This window comes from Emydura macquarii, unplaced genomic scaffold, assembly GCF_026122565.2.
Source record: "Emydura macquarii macquarii isolate MOO-44397 ecotype Brisbane River unplaced genomic scaffold, CSIRO-AGI_Emac_v2 contig_2205, whole genome shotgun sequence".
Taxonomy (NCBI): domain Eukaryota; kingdom Metazoa; phylum Chordata; order Testudines; family Chelidae; genus Emydura; species Emydura macquarii.
This window is the reverse complement of record NW_027132342.1, coordinates 8257270-8276511: the sequence shown is the minus strand read 5'-3', so window position 1 is coordinate 8276511 and position 19242 is coordinate 8257270. Positions and strand designations below refer to the sequence as shown.

Here is a 19242-nt window from a genome sequence, read left to right as displayed (position 1 = left end):
AGGAGCCAGTAAACAGAGCTGAAAACAGAGGACTTGGAGTTGAGATCTCTTGGAGGAGAAGGGAGGCAAGCCACTGGTCTTAGGGGCACTGAAGTAAGTTCTGGAGAATTTCTTTGCTGGCTTGTTTGTTTTTTGTTCCCTATTTTCAATTTGCGAAGGCTGGTAGGGGGCAGTGTGTTGTGAGAGAAGCAGAGCCTTTGAACACTGCAGAGCCCTGATTAGAGGGCGGATCTTCCCTAATTAGGGGACCTATAAAGGCAGCGCAGCAGCAGCAGCAGCATTGGAGCCAACACAACTGAAAACAGGGGAGTTTTGAGGAGGAAGTGTCTGTGCGTGTGCACGTGGTTTGTTTTTTTGGGGTAAGAGCTTAGGCAGGAAAGCTATGCCAGCTACAGCAGCAGTAGTGGTAGTGACTCAAGGAATTAATGAGATAATGAAGATGATTGCATGTAATAGCGATGGAATTTTTACATTGTTCTGGAGAAGGTACTTGAAAAGTGCGTTGTTTGTTTGAAGTGCTGCCTGATGGAGCTGATGGAAGAGAAGATCCAAGGTTCAGAGATGCAGGAAGAAACTATGACAGAGTGTCTTAGGGGATCTGAGCAGATGATGGACGGAAAGGAGGCTGAAGGGAAAACTCAAGACTTGCAGAAGCAAGCTGGACAGCAGAACCGTGAGAATAGGCTGCTGGACATGGACAGTGGTCAGTGGAAGCATGTGACTATGAGAACCAGGCACAGGAAAAGACGGGCTCGTGAAGAAGAAATTGCTGAGGAAGAGGTTTGCTGGAGTTGGAAAATGAAGAAGGAGCAGCAGGCACTAACAGAAATTGGGAGGGCAAGGAACAAAAGAGCGGCTAGTCCTACAAGAAGACAGAAAGAATCAATGAAGATACCCAGAGTTCAGATATGACTTGCAGAAGATTGGAAATGGTAACAGAAGACAAGAAGACTTGCAGCCAGACAGAACAGAAGGAGGAAGGCCGGAAAATCACACCAACACTAGGAAGAGGCAGGTCTATGACTGGAGACTCGATGCGAAGAAGAACAGACAAGCCTGTCACCAGAGCTGATCCAGAGAAATAAGGAACGAAGATGAGGATTTGGACCTAATCCTAAAGAGGATCCTAATGGGAGCAGGAAAGAATCCATTGATTGTCCTTCATGTGGGAACAAATGATACTGCTAGATTCTCGCTGGAATGCATCAACGGAGACTATGCCAGGCTGTGGAAGACACTTAAAGAAACAGAAGCCTAGGTGATCTTCGGTGGAGTCTACCTGTCCTTAGAGGAGAAGAGTGAAGGCGAAACAAGTATGATGACCAACAGATGGCTCAGGCAGTGGTGCTACAAGGAAGACTTTGGGCATTCACAGACAAGATTGTTTTCCTTGGATGGACTCCACTTGATTAGGGAGGGAAATAGACTTCTGGGATAGAAGTTGGCACAACTCATTAAAAGAGCTTTAAATTAGGAATTCTGGGGAGAGTTGCAAGTTGCTCATGTAATCTCCACACCTGATTCTAATATTGAGCAGGAGGCAAATCAAGTAAGAGAAGATAAAGCAATGGAGAAAGGAACAACAGGGTAGGGGAATAGACATTCAGAGGAAAAGTGTCATTGGCATTGGCACTAACAGTCGGATAGGCGAAACTGGCAGTAGAATGACTGTAATTCATTGGGCAAGGAATCCGGATAAAGCCAAGCAGAAACAACTATGATGTCTGTACACCAATGCAATGAGCCTGGATAACAAAATGGAGAAACTAGAACTACTGATGCAGGAAGTGAAACCAGATATTATAGGGATAAGAGAAACATGGTGGAATAGTAGTCATGAATGGAGAACTGATATTGAAGGGAATGACCTGGGAGGGAGGGAGGGAGGAAGGAAGGTAAAGGTGGTAGACTGTAAAAAATTAGAAGCAATGGAATGGATAAAACAATCTGCTTTGGTCAAAATCACTTTGGGTAAGAATAGTAACAGAGGATCTACTGGGACAATGCTTGCGATGTGCTACAGATCCCCAGGATCCTATCTGGATATGGATAGAAATCTCATTTTCTATCTTGTTTTTTACTGTTTTTAATTAAATAAGTACTCCTAGGAATTGTGTCATTATGGGAGACTTTAATTTCTCAGATAAAGATTGGAAGACAGTGCTACTAACAATCGTAGGGCCCCAATTTTCCTGGATGTGATTGTTGGCAGATTTCTTCACCAATTAGTCACTGAACCAACAAGAGGTGAAGCCATTTTTTAGATTTAGTAGTGGTAAGTATTAAGGATCACACAGAAGAGCTGGTTGTAGAGAACAATCTTGGTTCAAGTGATCATGAGCTAATTCAGTTTAAACTAAATGGAAGGCTAAACAAAATAGGTCTGCAACTAGGGTCCTTGATTTCAAAAAGGCAAACTTAAAAAAAATTATGGGAATTAGGGAAGTTGACTGGACTGAAGAACTCAAGGATGCGAATGTGGAGAAGGCTTGGAATTTAAATCAAAGATGCAGAAGCTATCTGAAATCTGCATACCAAGTAAGGGGGAATGAATTGTAGGGAAGGATTTCAGACCAAACATCTCAAATAGGCTTTCTGCTTTCTTTTAATAACCTAAAAGAAGTGGAAGATGGGATGGATCAGCAAGCAAAGCTATCTCTTGAAGATCAGAAAGTGTAGAGATAAAGCAAGAACTGCCAAAAGTCAATCAGAATTGGACCTTGCAAAAGAAATTTAAACCAACAGTAAAAGGTTTTATAGCCATATTAAACAAAAAGAAAACAAGGAAAGAAGAAGTGGGACCACTAAACACTGAGGAGGGGGGCAGATTGAAGATAATATAGGCATAGCCCAACACCTAATGATTACTTTGCCTCAGTTTTTAATAAGGGAAATAAGGAGCTATGGGGTAGTGGCAGGATAGCTAATGGAAATGAGGATATGGAAATAGAAATTACCACATCCAAGTTGGAAGTCAACTACAACAGTTAATGGGACCAAAGTGAGGGGCCCAGGTAATCTCCGTCCAAGGATATCAAAGGAACTGGTGCATGAAATTGTGCAAGCCCAACATCAAGGATTTTTAATGAATCTGTAAAAGCGGGGGGTTATACCCTCTGGCTGGAAAATTGCTAATATATTACCTATTTTCAAGAAAGGGGGAAACAGTGAGTTGGGAAACTATAGGCCCATTAGTTTGACCTCAATTATATGCAAGGTCTTGGAACAAATTTTGAAAGAGAAAATAGTTAAGGACATAGAGATAAATGGTAATTGGGATAAAATACAACATGATTTTAACAAAAGGTAGATCATGCCAGACCAACCTGATCTTTTTTTGAGAAGATAAATGATTTTTTTTAGACAAAGGAAATACAGTAGGTTTAATCTACCTGGACTTCAGTAAGGCATTTGATACAGTTCCATATGGGAAATGATTACTTAAATTGGGAAAGGTGGCATTAATATGAGAACTGAAAGATGGATAAGGAACTGGCTAAAAGGGAGACAACAACAGGTCATAACGAAAGGTGAACTCTCAGGCTGGAGGGAACTTACTAGTGAAGTTCCTCAGGGATCAGTCTTGGGACCAATCATATTTAACATTTTCATTAATGACTTGGGTACAAAAATTGGGTGTGTGCTAATAAAATTTGCAGATGACACAAAGTTGGGAGGTACCACAATACGGAGGAGGATCTGAATATGATACAAGAGGACCTGGATGACCTTCAAAACTGGAGTAATAGAAATGGGATGATATTTAATAGTGCAAAGTCATGCACTTGGGGACTAACGAGAATTTTTGCTATAAACTGGGGATTTATTAGTTGGAAGCAACAGAGGAGGAGAAAGACTGGGTTTACTGGTTGATTGCAGGATGATTATGAGCTGCCAATGTGATGTGTCTGTGAAAAAAGACATCCTAGGATCATATTAACACCAGGTGAGGTGTATCCAGTATAGTTTGAGAAGTGTTATTACCATTATACAAGGCACTGGTCAGACCTCATTGGGAATACTGTTTGCAATTCTGGTCTCCCATGTTTAAGAAAAATGAATTCAAACTGGAACAGGTGCAGAGAAAAGCTATTAGCATGATCACAGGAATGGAAAATGTACCTTATGAGAGGAGACTCAAAGAGCGTGGCTTGTTTAGCCTCAAAAGAAAGCTGAGGGGAGATGTATTTACAGCAGAGGGATAAATACCATGGAGGGAGACAAATTATTTAAGTTAAGCACCAATGTTGCCACAAGAACAAATGGATATAAACTGGCCATCAAGTTTAGGCTTGAAGTTAGACAAAAGTTTCTAACCACTGGAGAAGTGAAGTTCTGCAACAGCCTTCCAAGGGAAACAATGGGGGCAAAAACAAACAAACAAAAAAAAAATTAACTGACTTCACAACTGAGCTTAATGAATTTATGGAGGGGATAGTATGATGAGATTGTCTACAATGGTATGTGGCCCATATGCGACTCCTAGTAGCAAATATCGCCAAGAGCTGGAGATGGGACACTAAATGGGGAGTGTTCCAAGTTACTATAGAGAATTCTTTCCCAGGTGTCTGGCTGGTGGGTCTTGCTGACATGCTCAGGCTCTAATTGGTCACCATATTTGAAGTTGGGAAGGAATTTTCCTCTACGTCAGGATGGCAGAGACCTGGGGGTTTTTTTGCCTTCCTCAGCAGGATGGTGCATGGGTCACTTGCAGGTTTAAATGAGAGTAAATGGTGGATTCTCAATAACTTAAAATCTTTAAATCATGATTTGAGGACTTCAGCCAGAGGTTACGGGTCTAATACAGGAGTGGGCGGGTGAGATTGTGTGGCCTGTGATGTGCAGCAGGTTAAACTATATGATCACGATGGTCTTAAATCTATGATTCAACTAATTTCACAGAGTTTGGATTTTCTAGCCCTGTTCTTCTCATTAATCTTGTTAAATGAATAGCTTTATATTAACGTTAACCCTAATGAAGACAAAAAGTAAGATGCTAATTCACATCACCAGTTACTTACAATACTACAGTGTTGGTTGATACAATGTACTCCAGTTCTTTGGTCCATGGATTGATGAAACTAAACCACTGACTCTTTAATGTAATGAAAGTTCCATCTTTTGCTCTGAATTTGTAGGAATTGGTAAATATTTTTTCTTTACTCTGCAACACTAGATAAGGAGAAAACCACATTAAGCTCATCCTGATATGTATACAAAGGAGGACACAACTGACTTTAAAAATCTGTTTCGATAACTTGGTTTTGGTAGCCACACAACTAATAAAACAATTCCAATCTAACATGCAGTAGGATCTCAGAGTTACGAACACCTCGGGAATAGAGGTCGTTTGTAATTCTGAAATGTTCGCAAATCTGAACAAAACGTTACGGTTGTTCTTTCAAAGGTTTACAATTGAACATTGACTTAATACAACTTTGAAACTTACTAGGCAGAAGAAAAATGCTGCTTTTAACCATCTTAATTTAAATGAAACAAGCACAGAAACAGTTTCCTTACCTTGTCATTTTTTAAAATCTTTTCCTTTTTTTTTTTTGTAGTTTACATTTAACACAGTACTGTATTTGCTTTTTGGGGTGGGGAAGAGGAGAGGAGCAATTTCTGATGCTGCCTGCACTTCTGGTTCCAAATGAGGTTTGTAGGTGACTGGTCAGTTCATAACTCTGGTGTTCATAACTCTGAGATTCTACTGTAGTGTCAGCAATGTGCTCAGTACTTTCCAGATAAGCACAAAGACTGGATTCCAATCAAATTTCAAACTTAGCCATTGATCAGATGTCAAGCAAGCCCATCACTTGGGCTCTAGCAAGTCAACAGTGGGAAGTTTTGAGGCTTGGTGGTCCTTTAAATTCAGTAGTTAATTACATGACTACACATTATTTTTTATACAACACCCCTCCATCTTTCAGTGTACAGGATGGACAGAGATTAAGGGAAGAGAAAGAATATTCTCTTGTGTTTAAGGCACTGGGCGGGATCCAGGAAAGAGACAGTTCTACTACAGACTTTATATGTGACATGAGGCAATACTTAATGCAAATGCACAAGGAGGCCTTATTTCTAACATTTCCTAATTCTTGAGTACTTGACTTAATGTTCTTTTAACATAATGTTCGTATGTAATTTATATAGGGAGGACCAAGCATTTCATACCTTCTTTGTGTTTATCAGCTAGATGATTGTGATCATCTTGATGAAAGTACTCGTAGCAAGAAGTTCCTAGAAGCTCTTGTGGCACATACCCTAAAACTGCTGTTGCACTGTTAGGCCATAAGAAGAGAGGATTCACACAATTAAAACACTTCCTTCAGCATCTTATGCCAATATAAAAAACAGTAAAAGCACATTTAAAGGGGAAACGCACGTTTATTTGTGTTTGAAAACAAAATTCCACTACAGCAGGTACAGATCTAAGCAAGTATAGGAAATAAATGATGGCTAAGATTCAGATTACTTTGAATCTATTTGCAACAGAATCAGGATATTAATTACATTGTATTTGCATTGTTAGTTCTACTAGCTCGTTTACTAGACAGGGAAGTGGTTGATTTAAATTATTTAGAAATCCCATGGTTCAATAAACCTTTAAAAAACTGGATATATTTTAAGTTATATTTTGAATTCTTCTAGTGAGAATGAAGCCCTTTGCTTTGTCTCAAAGTATAAAAAGTCAATATTACTTTAAACAATAGTGTTTAAATAGTTACTTTTATTCTATATTAACAGGCTTTGTCCTTACAGATGAAAGGCAGAATTGTCTTGAAAAAGCACAGTAAAGCAACCATATAGTATTTCGACTTAAAGTAATGAGCTACAAAATAAGGAAAACTGACAACTGAGTCCAGACCACAAAGTGTTTGTTTTAGATAAACTAGTAACACATGGACAAATTCCCATGCTTATTAAATAATTTGCTGGCATAATTTAAATGTGTTGCATGAATTTTAAGAAGTAAAATTAATGATTTTCTGGTTAAATGCTAACTGCTGACACTTATGTTTAGTTTTCTCAAATTCAAATTCGAGATTTTTGATTAATTAGTTTAAAAGCATTGTGATGGGGTGTGCTCTGCAAGAGCTGAATTGGACTAGGTGGACCCAATTAGCTAATCAGACTGCAAACAGGGGAGCTTTAGGCTAGAGGCAGCTAATTAGAGAGAGGCTCACCTGTGCAGGAACAGGCGGGGCTGATAAAGCCAGGAAGCTGGCAACAGACAGGAATTGCTAGGAAAGGCTGCAGGAAGCAATCACTCCATGGGAAGAGGGAGGAGGATTTGGAGCTGGTATACCCAGAGCAAGGAAGAAAACCAGAATTTGTAGGAAGCAGTCATGGAAAGGAGCAGAGGGCAGGGAGAGGAAAGCCCAGAACTGCTGGGTTGATGGTCCCTGGACTGGAACCCCAAATATTGAGGGGGCCTGGGTTCTCTTACCAGCCACTGAGTGGCATAGACCAGACACTGAGCAGTGAACTGGAAGACTGCCTGGGTCACTGTGGGAGTAACTGAGATTTGATGATTTATACCCTGGAAGGGGGAAAGGCTGAGTGACCTAGTCAGAGGGTTGAGTCACAAAGAGGATTATGCAGTTCCTGGGACAAGAGATGAGCTGTAGACCAGAGAGAGAGAGAGATTGATGGTGTGCAACCATGGGAAGAGGCATCGGCCTCGAGAGCTAATCCCCAAAATGACCAGAAGGTGGTGCCAGATCAGTGGTGAGCAGAGCACCCCTTAACAAGCATGATAATATATTTTATGATGCTTTCATCTGGTCAGTAAATTCTTTAGTGTAAGGTAATACAACACCTCTTTTTCTATATGATGTCTTACATATGTGAGTCCTGCTCAACAATCTCTCTTCTATGTAACAGAAAGCATTAGGCAACCTACATATAGGAGTCACTATCAGCTCTTCCTATAATAAAGAACAAAATGCTTACCGTTGGTCTACATAAACAAATTTTCCATCCATGGCAAAGCGTGTTACAAATTCTGTTGGTTTGACCTTTATCTCTCCAGTCTTTTGTGAAACAATATAAGGATGCAATCTCCCAATTGCAACAAGACAGTTAAAGTTACTATGGTCTTTTTCTGCATCATTCTCCTCTTCCACTCCCACCTTGCCAGAAGGCCAGCTCTTTAGATAGCCAGTACAATGGATTGTACGGTACTTTTTGTGATCTAATTAAAAATGTGAAAGTAAAAGTTAAATTCCCAAATGAAAATTAATTTTCAAATTTCTTTTCCAACTGTTATGTTTTGTGTTCACATACAGGTCTGAGTCGTATAGAGCTGTAAATAATATTGAATAGTGTTTTAAATGTGTTCTCACACAAGAAAATTAAATCAACAGTTTAGTAATAGACAGATTGCTTAACTTACTACAGATAGCTTATGCAATTTCTCTTGTGTTGTAAATTACATTAAGCTAAAGAGACATTCCGTAATTTGAATATCAAGCTTAAGTGAGGAGACTGAGAAATGGTTATTTTAGTGTAATTGCTAAGACAAAGAAATTTTCAGCAAAATGTAAAAAGCTTCGTATGTTTATACTGTAATTCATCCCAGTGGATCTCACACCATTTAATTATGTAACATTCAGATATCACTACATTCACCATGAGATAGATGCAGGACTGCAGCTAATAAGACTAACATCATACTACACAAGAGGGAGCAGACAGGATTTTTGCTCAAAGACATTGGGGCAAACCGCTATCATTCCAAAAAGTGCCATGGGATTGTTAGTGTCCATACACTGCAGACAGGAATTCTGTTTTGAGAGTCCTATGCAAAGATGCTTTCCCCTAAAGTAAACTGCACAAAATTCAATTTTTCTACCTTTGGAAAATGAAAGGCTGAGTCATTTCCATTGGAATTTCAACATGGGTCTTGGGGCGAGTCTAGATGTTTAGTTCATTTTCATTCTTTTCCTAGGTACTGATAAGATGCAGTTTAAGAATGAAATCCTGGCCCCATTACAGTCAATAGGAGTTTTGCCACACACTTCAACAGGGCCAGGATTTTACACTAAACATTATAAAAGAGTGAAGTAGTTCTATGGTTAATATCAACAAGAACAGCTTTACCTTTAAAATAAAAGTGACATTAAATTTTGGAATGTCTGACAATTTCAGTAAGCCTTGCAAAAATCTATTTTAAAACCTTTGTTTAAAAAAAGTGTCCCAGTACACTGAAAATATGACAAGTGTTTACTATCATTCATTGAAACAAAAAAAAGCTGTATCAAGATGGGATGTAAATCAGCCAAAAATTACACTAAAGAATTAAAGAGACAAGATTTCAAACCAGGACCTGAAGAAGAGCTCTGTGTGGCTCAAAAGCTTGTGTCTCTCACCAACAGGAGCTGGTTCAATAAAAGATATTACCTCATCCACCTTGTCTCTGTAATTTCCTGAGACTGACACAGCTACACTTACACCGCATACTAAAGAATTAACTTAATTATAAAAACAACTAAAGGCATAGAATAATTGTAGGGAATATAATATACAGAAGACACTGTTTATGATCTCTGAAAAGCATGACTTAGTTATCCCTCAAGGGAAAAAAAAATGAGAGAGACACTCATGAACAGTGACTGAATGTGAGATTCTAGTGGGATTTTGAAGACTGAGGGGAATTACTGAATGGAACTGGAGCAGTTCAAAAGCATAGGAGTAAGAAGAAATATGTCATGTAGATAACTATGAGTAGGGTTTCAAAATCTTCTGTTTTGGAGAGGATAACTTAAGCAGGGGAAACTCCCTCTTCCCCAAATTGTTGTTGTATTTTCATATCAGGTATGATTTTCCCTTTAGCTATGAAGTCATTGCTAATACTTAAACCCTATTACTGACTCAGAATTTAAATACACCATATTTAAAAAAAGAAATCCCCCAACTCAGCCACACTTTGAGATACCTTTCTTCTTTGAGTTGGGCAAGCATTTCTTTTCTTCCTTGACTGTGATCCTACTATACTTTATCCGACAGAAGAAGGAACGCCGAGCACCAGAATGCAGTCGAGCTGATCCAGCTTGAAAATCCATACGTACTTGCAAGCCAGCTTGTAAAAGTTTAATAAGGCAGTCAGACAAAGTCTTTGGACTATAGAGAATTATTTGCATTTAAATCATTAATATAGTCTCCCAATTGCCTTACTGCCTCTTAAATTCTTGCCCGTGCAATTAACTACTGAAAAAACTTAAATGAATTAAAATAAGATTAACAAAATATGATTGTCAAAAGTGGAAGCTAACAAAATATTTTAATATACTATTCAATGCTATGCAATCTTATTTAGTAAATTAAGCTTTTAAAAAACTTTCAATTTCTTTTTGGTAGGGGGGAAATAGTTGCAGAGCTGCTCATATAAAATAGTGATCAGCTGCACAGTACATAATGTTTTCCATACTAGCAAAATAAGACTTGGTTAAATTAGGATTGACACTTAGCATTTTCAGAGAAGACAGTGATTCTTGGCATTGAAGCATTTTATCCCAAGCTCGACTACATCAGGTCTTTTGTATTGACAAGACCTATCAAATACAAGAAAAAAAGTAGTACGCCTGGTTAAAAAAAAGTTCATACTAACTCTTGGTAAATGTCTAATAATGTAAACTTCAATCATTCTTATTACCTAAAATGAGTTCCTTTCTGATATAGCTTTCAACTTGTTTGTGTATTCTAAGCAGCAGGTATGCATACAAACATGTTTTGTTTGTACAAATCATATGAATGTTTGCACATATATGCATGCATGAATTTGCCCTACATAATAACTGAACTTAAAAACAAACGAAGATATTACATTAAAAAATCTGAGTATATTTAAACAGACACTTACTTTTGGCATCTATAAGCTTTTCTCTTGGTGCAGCGTCTGAAGATGAAAGTTGCTCCTTCACTTTGGCAACATCTTTTGGATGCAAGTAGTCAAATAAACTTTGTCCAATCAAACTGGCCTAGTGAAAAAAATGTTAATTTAAAAGATGATCATTATACACCCTATTCTGCATCTCCTCACCAAGGAAGTTAATGTTCTAGGCTGCTTTAAAAAAGGTCAGAATGCCCAGATATCCAAATTGTAATATTTGTCCATTTAATTTACTTTCAATTAACAGCTTCATTGAATTATTTTTGTTTCAATATTTGAATTAAAAGCATATGGATGATATAGAAATTAGTAAAAAAAAAAAAAAAAAAAAGTCAGAAATGCAATTATATCTTATCTATTAAGTTAAAAAGTGAAACTGCAAAACAGTCATTCATTTTGTTTTCCTATATTTCTGTTCTTAAATTAAAAAAATTAAGAGGTGATCGTGTCTCTCACTGTTAGCTAGAGAAGGGCAAGGGGCAGAGAGCCTGGTTTAAACTCTAAAAATGTCATGAGAAAAAATGGAATGATCAAAGGAGTTTAAAAGTAGATGTGGGTAGCACAAAGAGCTCAAAAAAGCTACTCATCGGCCACTGGGCAAGGCAGTTCAGGCCAGAGATTTTCAAGAAAATAATCTGCATCTTGGTAAAGGGGAATCATTCCCTGCACTCATTCAATTTGAAATAAAAGCTCACTATTTGATTTTTGTGTGTGTTGATTGGTTAGATTGGTCTTCATCCTTCCTCTCTTCCCCAAACTGAGTCTAGATTGGCTCGTTTCTGCACTACAGCAACACAGAGAGATGTCTGTGCATGACTATTTAATCTTAAAACCTTTAAAACTAAGCAATTCTCAAGCTGAGTTTCAATTTACTTGCACTGTTGAAATACTGGTTTTCTAAAGTTCAAACAATCACTTCACCATTCACCAGACCAAATCTGTGTCAATAAAAGGTGGAAACAAGAACATCTTCAAAACATATTTTTCTCCTGGGTTAGTTTGTAAATCATTTCCCAAAGATCATAATTTTAAATCAGATGCCAGTAATTGGGTCAGGAATGTTCAGTGTAGTTACAGAATGCTTATAATTTCAAGTAGCATAAGCCTTTGGAGTAATTGTGTTGAAGAGGAAGCTAAAGCCAAAAGACAAAGAAATCATGCATGAGGAATGGTATTTATAACAAAACCAAATACATTATCTAGAAACTAATTAAATCTTTTTCAAATGCCTACATAATTCATTTAATAAAAAATGACTTTATTGTAACTACCTGATCATAATTAAGTATCTTGCAGACTGATTCAGAGACAAAAATAATTTTTCCTCTATCACATCCAACCACAAACAGGAACCCATCCGCTGCCTATAAACATAAAAATGCAGGCTTTATAAAATCATACAACACTGATAAAAAATAGCTATGTAGAATGAGTATATTAACTGATGCTGCAGAGTATAATTGCACACCTCAAAATTTTAGGTGAATTTCAGCTTATTTAATAAGAGAAGACAAATTAAAATGATGGCAAATATCCATGACACAGAGAGCTAAAAAACAAAAAACGGTTTTGGAAAAGAGCAGCTTAGCTGTAGAACAGTTTATCTTGGAGTTATTTTACAGATTCTTGCCAAAGGGTGTTGTTATATCTAATAGAATAGGCAAACTGTGGCAAGTGAAAAAGGTGATAAGAAAATATTTTAAGTAAAAAGCTGCTTTCAGAAGTTAATTTTTGCATCTTTTTCAGTGACTGAAGTGCATACTTTGAAAACTAAAATGAAGTGTAGAAAGAACATTTGCAAAATCTGCAGACTTATTTAACGGGAAGGAAAGATGTTTTGTGTAAGTGCACACACTTAGATATTTACATAAATACAAGAAACATTCACCTAGCACATTCATTATGCAGTTTTTTATAGATTTACTGTACTAATGGGTCACAATTTGTATAAATGCCCTATTAACACATACATCTTCCATGGCTCTTAAAAAAATCTTGTACCTATAATTCTGTGTTTAGCATTTATAAACTGAATCTTAGCAAGGATATCAGAGCACTGACTTGAAGGAAGAAAGGTGAGGAAAAGCTCTTTGCAGTCAACTAAATTTAAGTTAAACCAAGCTTTAATGAGGACATCACTTGATGCATAGTTTCTCTTTACTTACCCTAAGGAGTAACTGTCTCAGTTCACCATCCTGTAAAAATGAAGGCTTATACTGGACTTCTGCATAACTACTGGTAGAAGCTGTGAAATAATAAGTTATTTATAAATGTTATAAAAGAAACAAAATTTAATCTTTTAAGTTTCCTTTATAAACAAGGTTGCACTTTAATCAAATTCACATGTAGAACACGCACACAGTGCTTTCTAACCATAAAAAAGTGTCTTCTGCTTTCCATACTGGAATGTACATTTTCATTTCTCTTTTAATGAGAAACTCATTAAACAATCATAATCTCATCTCAGGGAATTCCAGACTTATGCTAAAGCAAATGTGTTCAGGCTAACACTGAGAACACAAGACCAGATGTTTGTAAGAAATGAAGAATCCTGAGGAAAAAACAAGTAAAAAGGAAACAACTTCTAGGTGGCGGCAATTTTAATTAGATTTTAACCACACTCAAGATTATAATGACTTCAGTTCAAAATGAAAGAGGAGCTTTATAAGTTATAGAAGAATTCATGCATATTACTAATATGGTATGACTTCTCTCTTTCTCTCTCAAAAAATTTTTTTGTATTGAAGTATATTAGTAGGATATTATTTAATGTTTAGATAAAAATACTCTGCCTTCATCTTTGACATTTTTCTACACCACACCCTCATGCAGAAGTATATTGCCTGTTGCATCTCATGGTTAAATTAAAAAAGCAGTTGGTACTCAGCAGCAGCAATTTGGGTAACCAGTGCAAGACTGTGAAATAGATTTAAGGCAGACTACAACTAATAGCATGGTACAGTCAAACAGTACAGGCCATGACAGCCTTACTCCTGAAAAAAAGTGCCTTGATACTTTAGCAAGTGTTCAGCATCTCTGTTATGTCTCCTCAGAGACAATACCTCTAACAGAGCTTCCCCCAGAAGCCCTTTACTCTATCATCCCTCCACTCCAAAATCCCATTGCATGTTCCCTTCCCCAAACTGGAGAATAGTGAATAAACAGAAACCAAAAATAACTGTCAGTAACATCATTGTTTTTGCATTGTTTCTGTGCAGAACTGCTGTGTTTTTCCATCTTAGAATTGATCATTCATTACTTACGAAGAATATCACCTAAGAAATAAGGGAAGTGGTGTTTAGGAGAACTACAGACATTCCTTCCTACAAGCAAATGAGAGATTAAACATTTTTGTAGTCCTAGCTTTGATAGATTTCTAACTTGATCTGAATCCTTTCCACACCATCAAACACTGCTTAGAGTATGAACAGGGCTCCTTCCTCCTTGTATATGCTGAGCTCTTTGCATGGCCTCTGTGTTAAGTTCAAAAAGTTTTCCCCTCTCTAAGTGCTGTTTGATGGAGCAATTCCTTCAGTCAGCTCCTTTTACATGTTCCTCCAGCTGCCCAATGGCACGCCCGCCATGGCAGATACCCTGGCTTCATTCTTAACATGTTTCAGATATTTCCATCTTTTCTGGATAACTTTGGAGACAACGGGTTGTTAAACTCTCTGATGAATCTCCGCATTTGTTATAAACTCTTTCCATTTAATAGCTAGTATTTTCCAGAAGCATTTGCTTTTGAAGGCATTTAGATGTCTGTCTAAACCTTTAGTGTATATCCAGCTTTCAAATCCATTCATTAAGGTGGAAATAACATTTGAGTTGAAGATTAGCAGTTTGGTCTTTTTAAATGACCAAATCTTATTTAAGCTGGTGAATGCAGCTGCCACCTTGCCAATTCATGGCCTTATTTCCTTCTGAATATCCCCTGGGATAAATATTTTGAAAACAGAAGGCCCGCATAACTTGCATCCAAGAATCCTAAAAGAATTGGTTAAGAAGGATCTCTAGATGACTATTAATTTTTAATAAATCATGAAGTCTAGAGAAGTGCTAACATTGTACCAGTGTTCAAAAAGGGCAAGAAGGATGTCTTGGGTAACTGTAGTTGGTTAGCTTGATATCAACCCCAGGCAAAATAATGGAAAAGCTGATGCAGGATTAAAGAATGGGAACATAATCAATGCTGTTTTATAGAAAATAAGTCCTGTCATACAAACCTGATTTCATTTTTTGATGACAAACTTGGTTGATATAAAAAATATGTAGATGTACTTGGACTTTTGTAAGGTATTTGAACCTCACAACATTCTAATTAAACTCGTCATATAAAATAACAATACAGCATGTTAAATGGAATAAGAACTGGCTAATTGACAGATCTCAAATAGCAGTCATCAATGAGGAGGACAAGATAATCATACAGACTGATCTGGATTGCTTGGTGATCTGGGCCCATTCAAACAAAACGTTTCAACACAGCCAAATGCTATAGTCCAGGTAAGGGTAAATGCAGGTGAAGGGAGTTTACTCCCTTCTGATTTGGGGAATATGGAGTTTAGTTTAGATTAGTTTACCAACTTACTGATGACCCAACTGGGGAAATTAAGGCAGGTAACACTGCACTTGGCCACAAGTGGATGTGCAAAGACACCATGCACCGGTTGCATAATCCTTGAATGTATAAACATGAGAGTAGCAAGTAGGACAAGGGAGTTGAGTTTACCTCAGCATACAGCACTAGTGAAACCACTACTGGAACACCGTGCTTCTGGCGTCCCCACTTTAGAAAGAGATATAAAATAACTGGAGAGGTAAAGAAAAAATCCACAATAATGATTTGAGGACTGGAAAAAATCCCTTACAGTTTAAAGAGTAATCTGTTTAGTTTATCAAAATGAAGACCAATAGGTGACTGGACTGTAGAAAATACCAGGTATTAAAGGGCTCCTTAATCTAGCAAAAGAAAGTATAACAACAAGAACCAATGGCTGAAAATTAAAGCCAGACAAATTCAAATTAGAAATAAGGCACTTGCTTGATGCCCATCATTTAGAGGAAAAATACTATTGCCTTGGGAAGGATGCATCATAGGGCAACAGAAAACTGATTTTCTTGGATAAGTCACAAGAATCCAAAGTTATGAGATTTTTATTGCAAAAAGAGGAAATTTTGATGCAACTGAGAAGTTTACAAGGTTTTTTATGTTAATAAGAGCTTCAGAATCTAGACGACAAAGTAAAAATAAAACTAGGAGCAGTTAAGAGAATTTAAACAGTACTGTGTCTATATATAAGGTATAACATATAGATACAATTAATGCATCAAAGACAATGAAGTGCATGCAAGAGTTCAAGATACATGTAACTCTGTCTGGGGAAGATGACTTAGATACGTGGCAATACAAATAAACAACAACAAGGGATATGAGAGTCTGCTCTCTTTAGATTTGCTTACACGTTGAATCAGATGACTTTTTGTTCCTAGACTTAGGTTTCAAATGTAACTGCTTCTTTGCCAAGGCATTTCACTTTAGTCTTTGCTATCACAAAACTTTACATTTCTTCCTAAATAACTAAATGTAAGGATAACATCTAAAATAAAGCACAAATTCTTCAAATTTCAATCTTTTGATAAATATACTGAGCGAACCTCAGAGCTGAATTCAGTAAGTATAAATACAGAACAGCTAACCTTAGTTATATAACTGTAAAGAAATTCTGTTGTGTAATTCCCATTAAAACAAGGAATTTTAAGACCAGTTTTTAAACTCACCTTTTAATGACTTGAAGTGCTGCACAGCCATTCGTAATACTGTAAGTTTGTCTAATTTATGTGCCATAGGGTTGCACTGAGGTATCATTGCAGATAATTCTTCTATCAAGTTATTCATTTTATCTCTTCTTCGTTTTTCTGTTTGACTATGAGCCTCTCTAAGAAGAAAAATATTTTAAGCAAAGTTCAACATTTTTCAATAGACTTTCCCCTGTGCTACACATTGACTTTATTAGGGGAAATTGTTTTGTGAGAAATACCACCATACCAAAATAACTTCTTATGTACAGTGCACATATGTTACAACTGAACTTTCACCTGATTCACCTGAAATATGCAACAGCTGCTCATGGAAAATGGTGTGATGTGAAATTTTGAAAACAAAACAAAGTAGCATCAACTTGCTCAAAAGTGGTAGGAACAAGAGGGAAATACAGACTTTATACAGTGTTTTGTCTCTGTTCTTCCTCATCATGCTGAATTTGACTTTATAGAAAACATTCCCCTCTATGCATACACTTGTGGGCTGCACATTATTTTAAGGACCAATTTTAAACAAAATCTCTAGTTTTACAGAAAAGTTAACTTTGTGACTTTTTTTCCAAAGCAACAGATTTTTTTTTTAAATATCTGGATTACTTATCCCACAATAGTGTTGTTGATACTTTTCTCCGCTCTAAAATCTTTGTACATTTGCTTCCTCCTATGTATCTCCCCAGACTAACTAAACTTTTTTCCTGACACCAGGTAATCATATACTGTGTTTGCCTTTACCTCTGTGTCTATAAAATGGAAGATAGAGACTTAGGCTACGGCTACACTACAGAGCTTACAGTGTCACAGCTGCACTGATGCAACGCGCTTCTAGTGCAGGTGCTCTAAGCTGATGGGAGAGTGCTCTCCCGTCGACTTAATTACTCCAGCCCCCCACCAGAGGCTGTAGCTATCGCCAACATAGCACTGTCCATTACCAGCACTTAGGTCGGAGTAACTTACATCACTCAAGAACAGGTGGCTTATTCACACCCCTGAGCAACAACTTATACCGACGTAAGCTATAGGGTGTACATAGCCCAACAGACATACAGTTGAGGGAAGTTCCCACCTTGGTTCTACAACACCTGGAGAACCCAATGAATAGTTAGTTTATTGCACCTGGGATAGATGGATTCAGAGGACTAGATGGTGCAAAATGCCTAGTATGGCATTCCACAGCTGCTAAGGAACAAAGTTTTGTGAATTTCAGGCAGGAAAGGAAATTAAGTTCACAAACAAGTTTCCCAATGAAGCTTCTGCAAAAACAGTAGTGAAGGAATATATTGTTGAACCAAGCCCTAAAATTATTCCTCTCATAAACTGAATGCATAACTTTCTTTTTTGACTAATGAAAAAAGTAATTCAAAACAAAATTAAGAACAAATCATGAAAATTACCAAAGGACAGGATTTTATATACAGACTCATTAACCCCTGGGACACCCATTGAGACACTGAATTGGGTGTTTAACAAGTAAACGAAGCAGCAAAGATAGTACATGACATGGGACTTTGTTTATTTAGTTTGATAATTACTGTTTAGATTTAAATTGATATATTAGTTCAAAGTAATCAGTAAACATAATTATTATAAAAGTAATAAAGTTATTGGTAATATGAGACCACATTACAGGACTCTTCTATTAAATCATTGCTGAGAAGAAAGGAATGACCAGCATCTTTTGTTTAAGCCATTACCAAATTCTTTAAGTCACAGAAGTAGATCCTCAAATTTATAACAGCTGCCCCCTATTTTAAACATTCCATAAATACATTACATTAACTAATATTTACCTAGCAAAACCATGAGGTTGAAATGCCAATGATGGGATTTAGCTAAATAACTTCCACTGAAGTAAATGGAAAATTAAATCCCCAAATCAACTTTGAAATTTCAACATGAGTTTAGAAAAAGTTTAAGAAAACTGGAAACATTCAATATTTGAAAACTTCTAACAAAACTATGAATTATTATTTTTGACTTTGGTAGATTCGGTCCCAGTAACTGGTAGAAAAATGTACTTCTCCAAATTACTGTACCTGAAATATTTAATTTTTACATGTTCGCCATCTTCACTCCTAGAAAAACAGAATACAGTTTTACATTATATATTAAATTTTTTAAATATCCATCAAATCAAGATGATACACAAAATATTGCTTATTAATGCACGAAGTTCTGTATCTCAAAATTCTTTAGGAACTGTTCCACAACGAAAGACCAAAACATAATAAACTGCACTTAATTTAACTTTGAATGTTCACATAGTTTTAATATTATAGTCTAATAATAATGGAACACATGATTGGTTTAGGTCCCAAATTTGGGCTTCTGTAAAATTGTAATTTGGTGAGAAACGTTCCACATATTTTTCTTTTTTAACACTCTCATACAACTGCCAAGAAAAACAATCCAACCACAAAAACAACAATATTAAATTTGTTAGTCTTTAAAGTGCCACAGAACTCTCGTTGTTTTTGCTGTATACAGACTAACACGGCTACCCCTCTGGAACAATCCAACCACAGTTTAGG

The 19242-nt window shown here is 36.8% G+C and overlaps 1 protein-coding gene across 8 annotated transcripts in view; it reads right to left on the bottom strand.

Moving 5' to 3' along the window:
* BMAL2 (basic helix-loop-helix ARNT like 2) overlaps positions 1–19242 on the bottom strand; it is a 63468-nt gene that overhangs the window by 22110 nt on the left and 22116 nt on the right. For 5 of the 8 annotated variants that reach the window (XR_010921947.1, XR_010921948.1, XM_067559286.1 and 2 more), the window contains exons 3-11: positions 18748–18786; positions 16673–16830; positions 13060–13139; positions 12166–12258; positions 10865–10982; positions 9941–10084; positions 7957–8197; positions 6175–6281; positions 5022–5172 (exon numbers count right to left, since the gene is read on the bottom strand). Coding sequence is in view for 6 of the 8 variants with exons in the window: in XM_067559286.1 (XP_067415387.1) it covers positions 5022–5172; positions 6175–6281; positions 7957–8197; positions 9941–10084; positions 10865–10982; positions 12166–12258; positions 13060–13139; positions 16673–16830; positions 18748–18786 (1131 nt within the window). In the remaining 2 variants the exon portion in view is untranslated. The remainder of the gene's footprint in view (positions 1–5021; positions 5173–6174; positions 6282–7956; positions 8198–9940; positions 10085–10864; positions 10983–12165; positions 12259–13059; positions 13140–16672; positions 16831–18747; positions 18787–19242) is intronic. The other 3 variants (XM_067559289.1, XM_067559287.1, XM_067559290.1) reach the window with 3 other exon arrangements.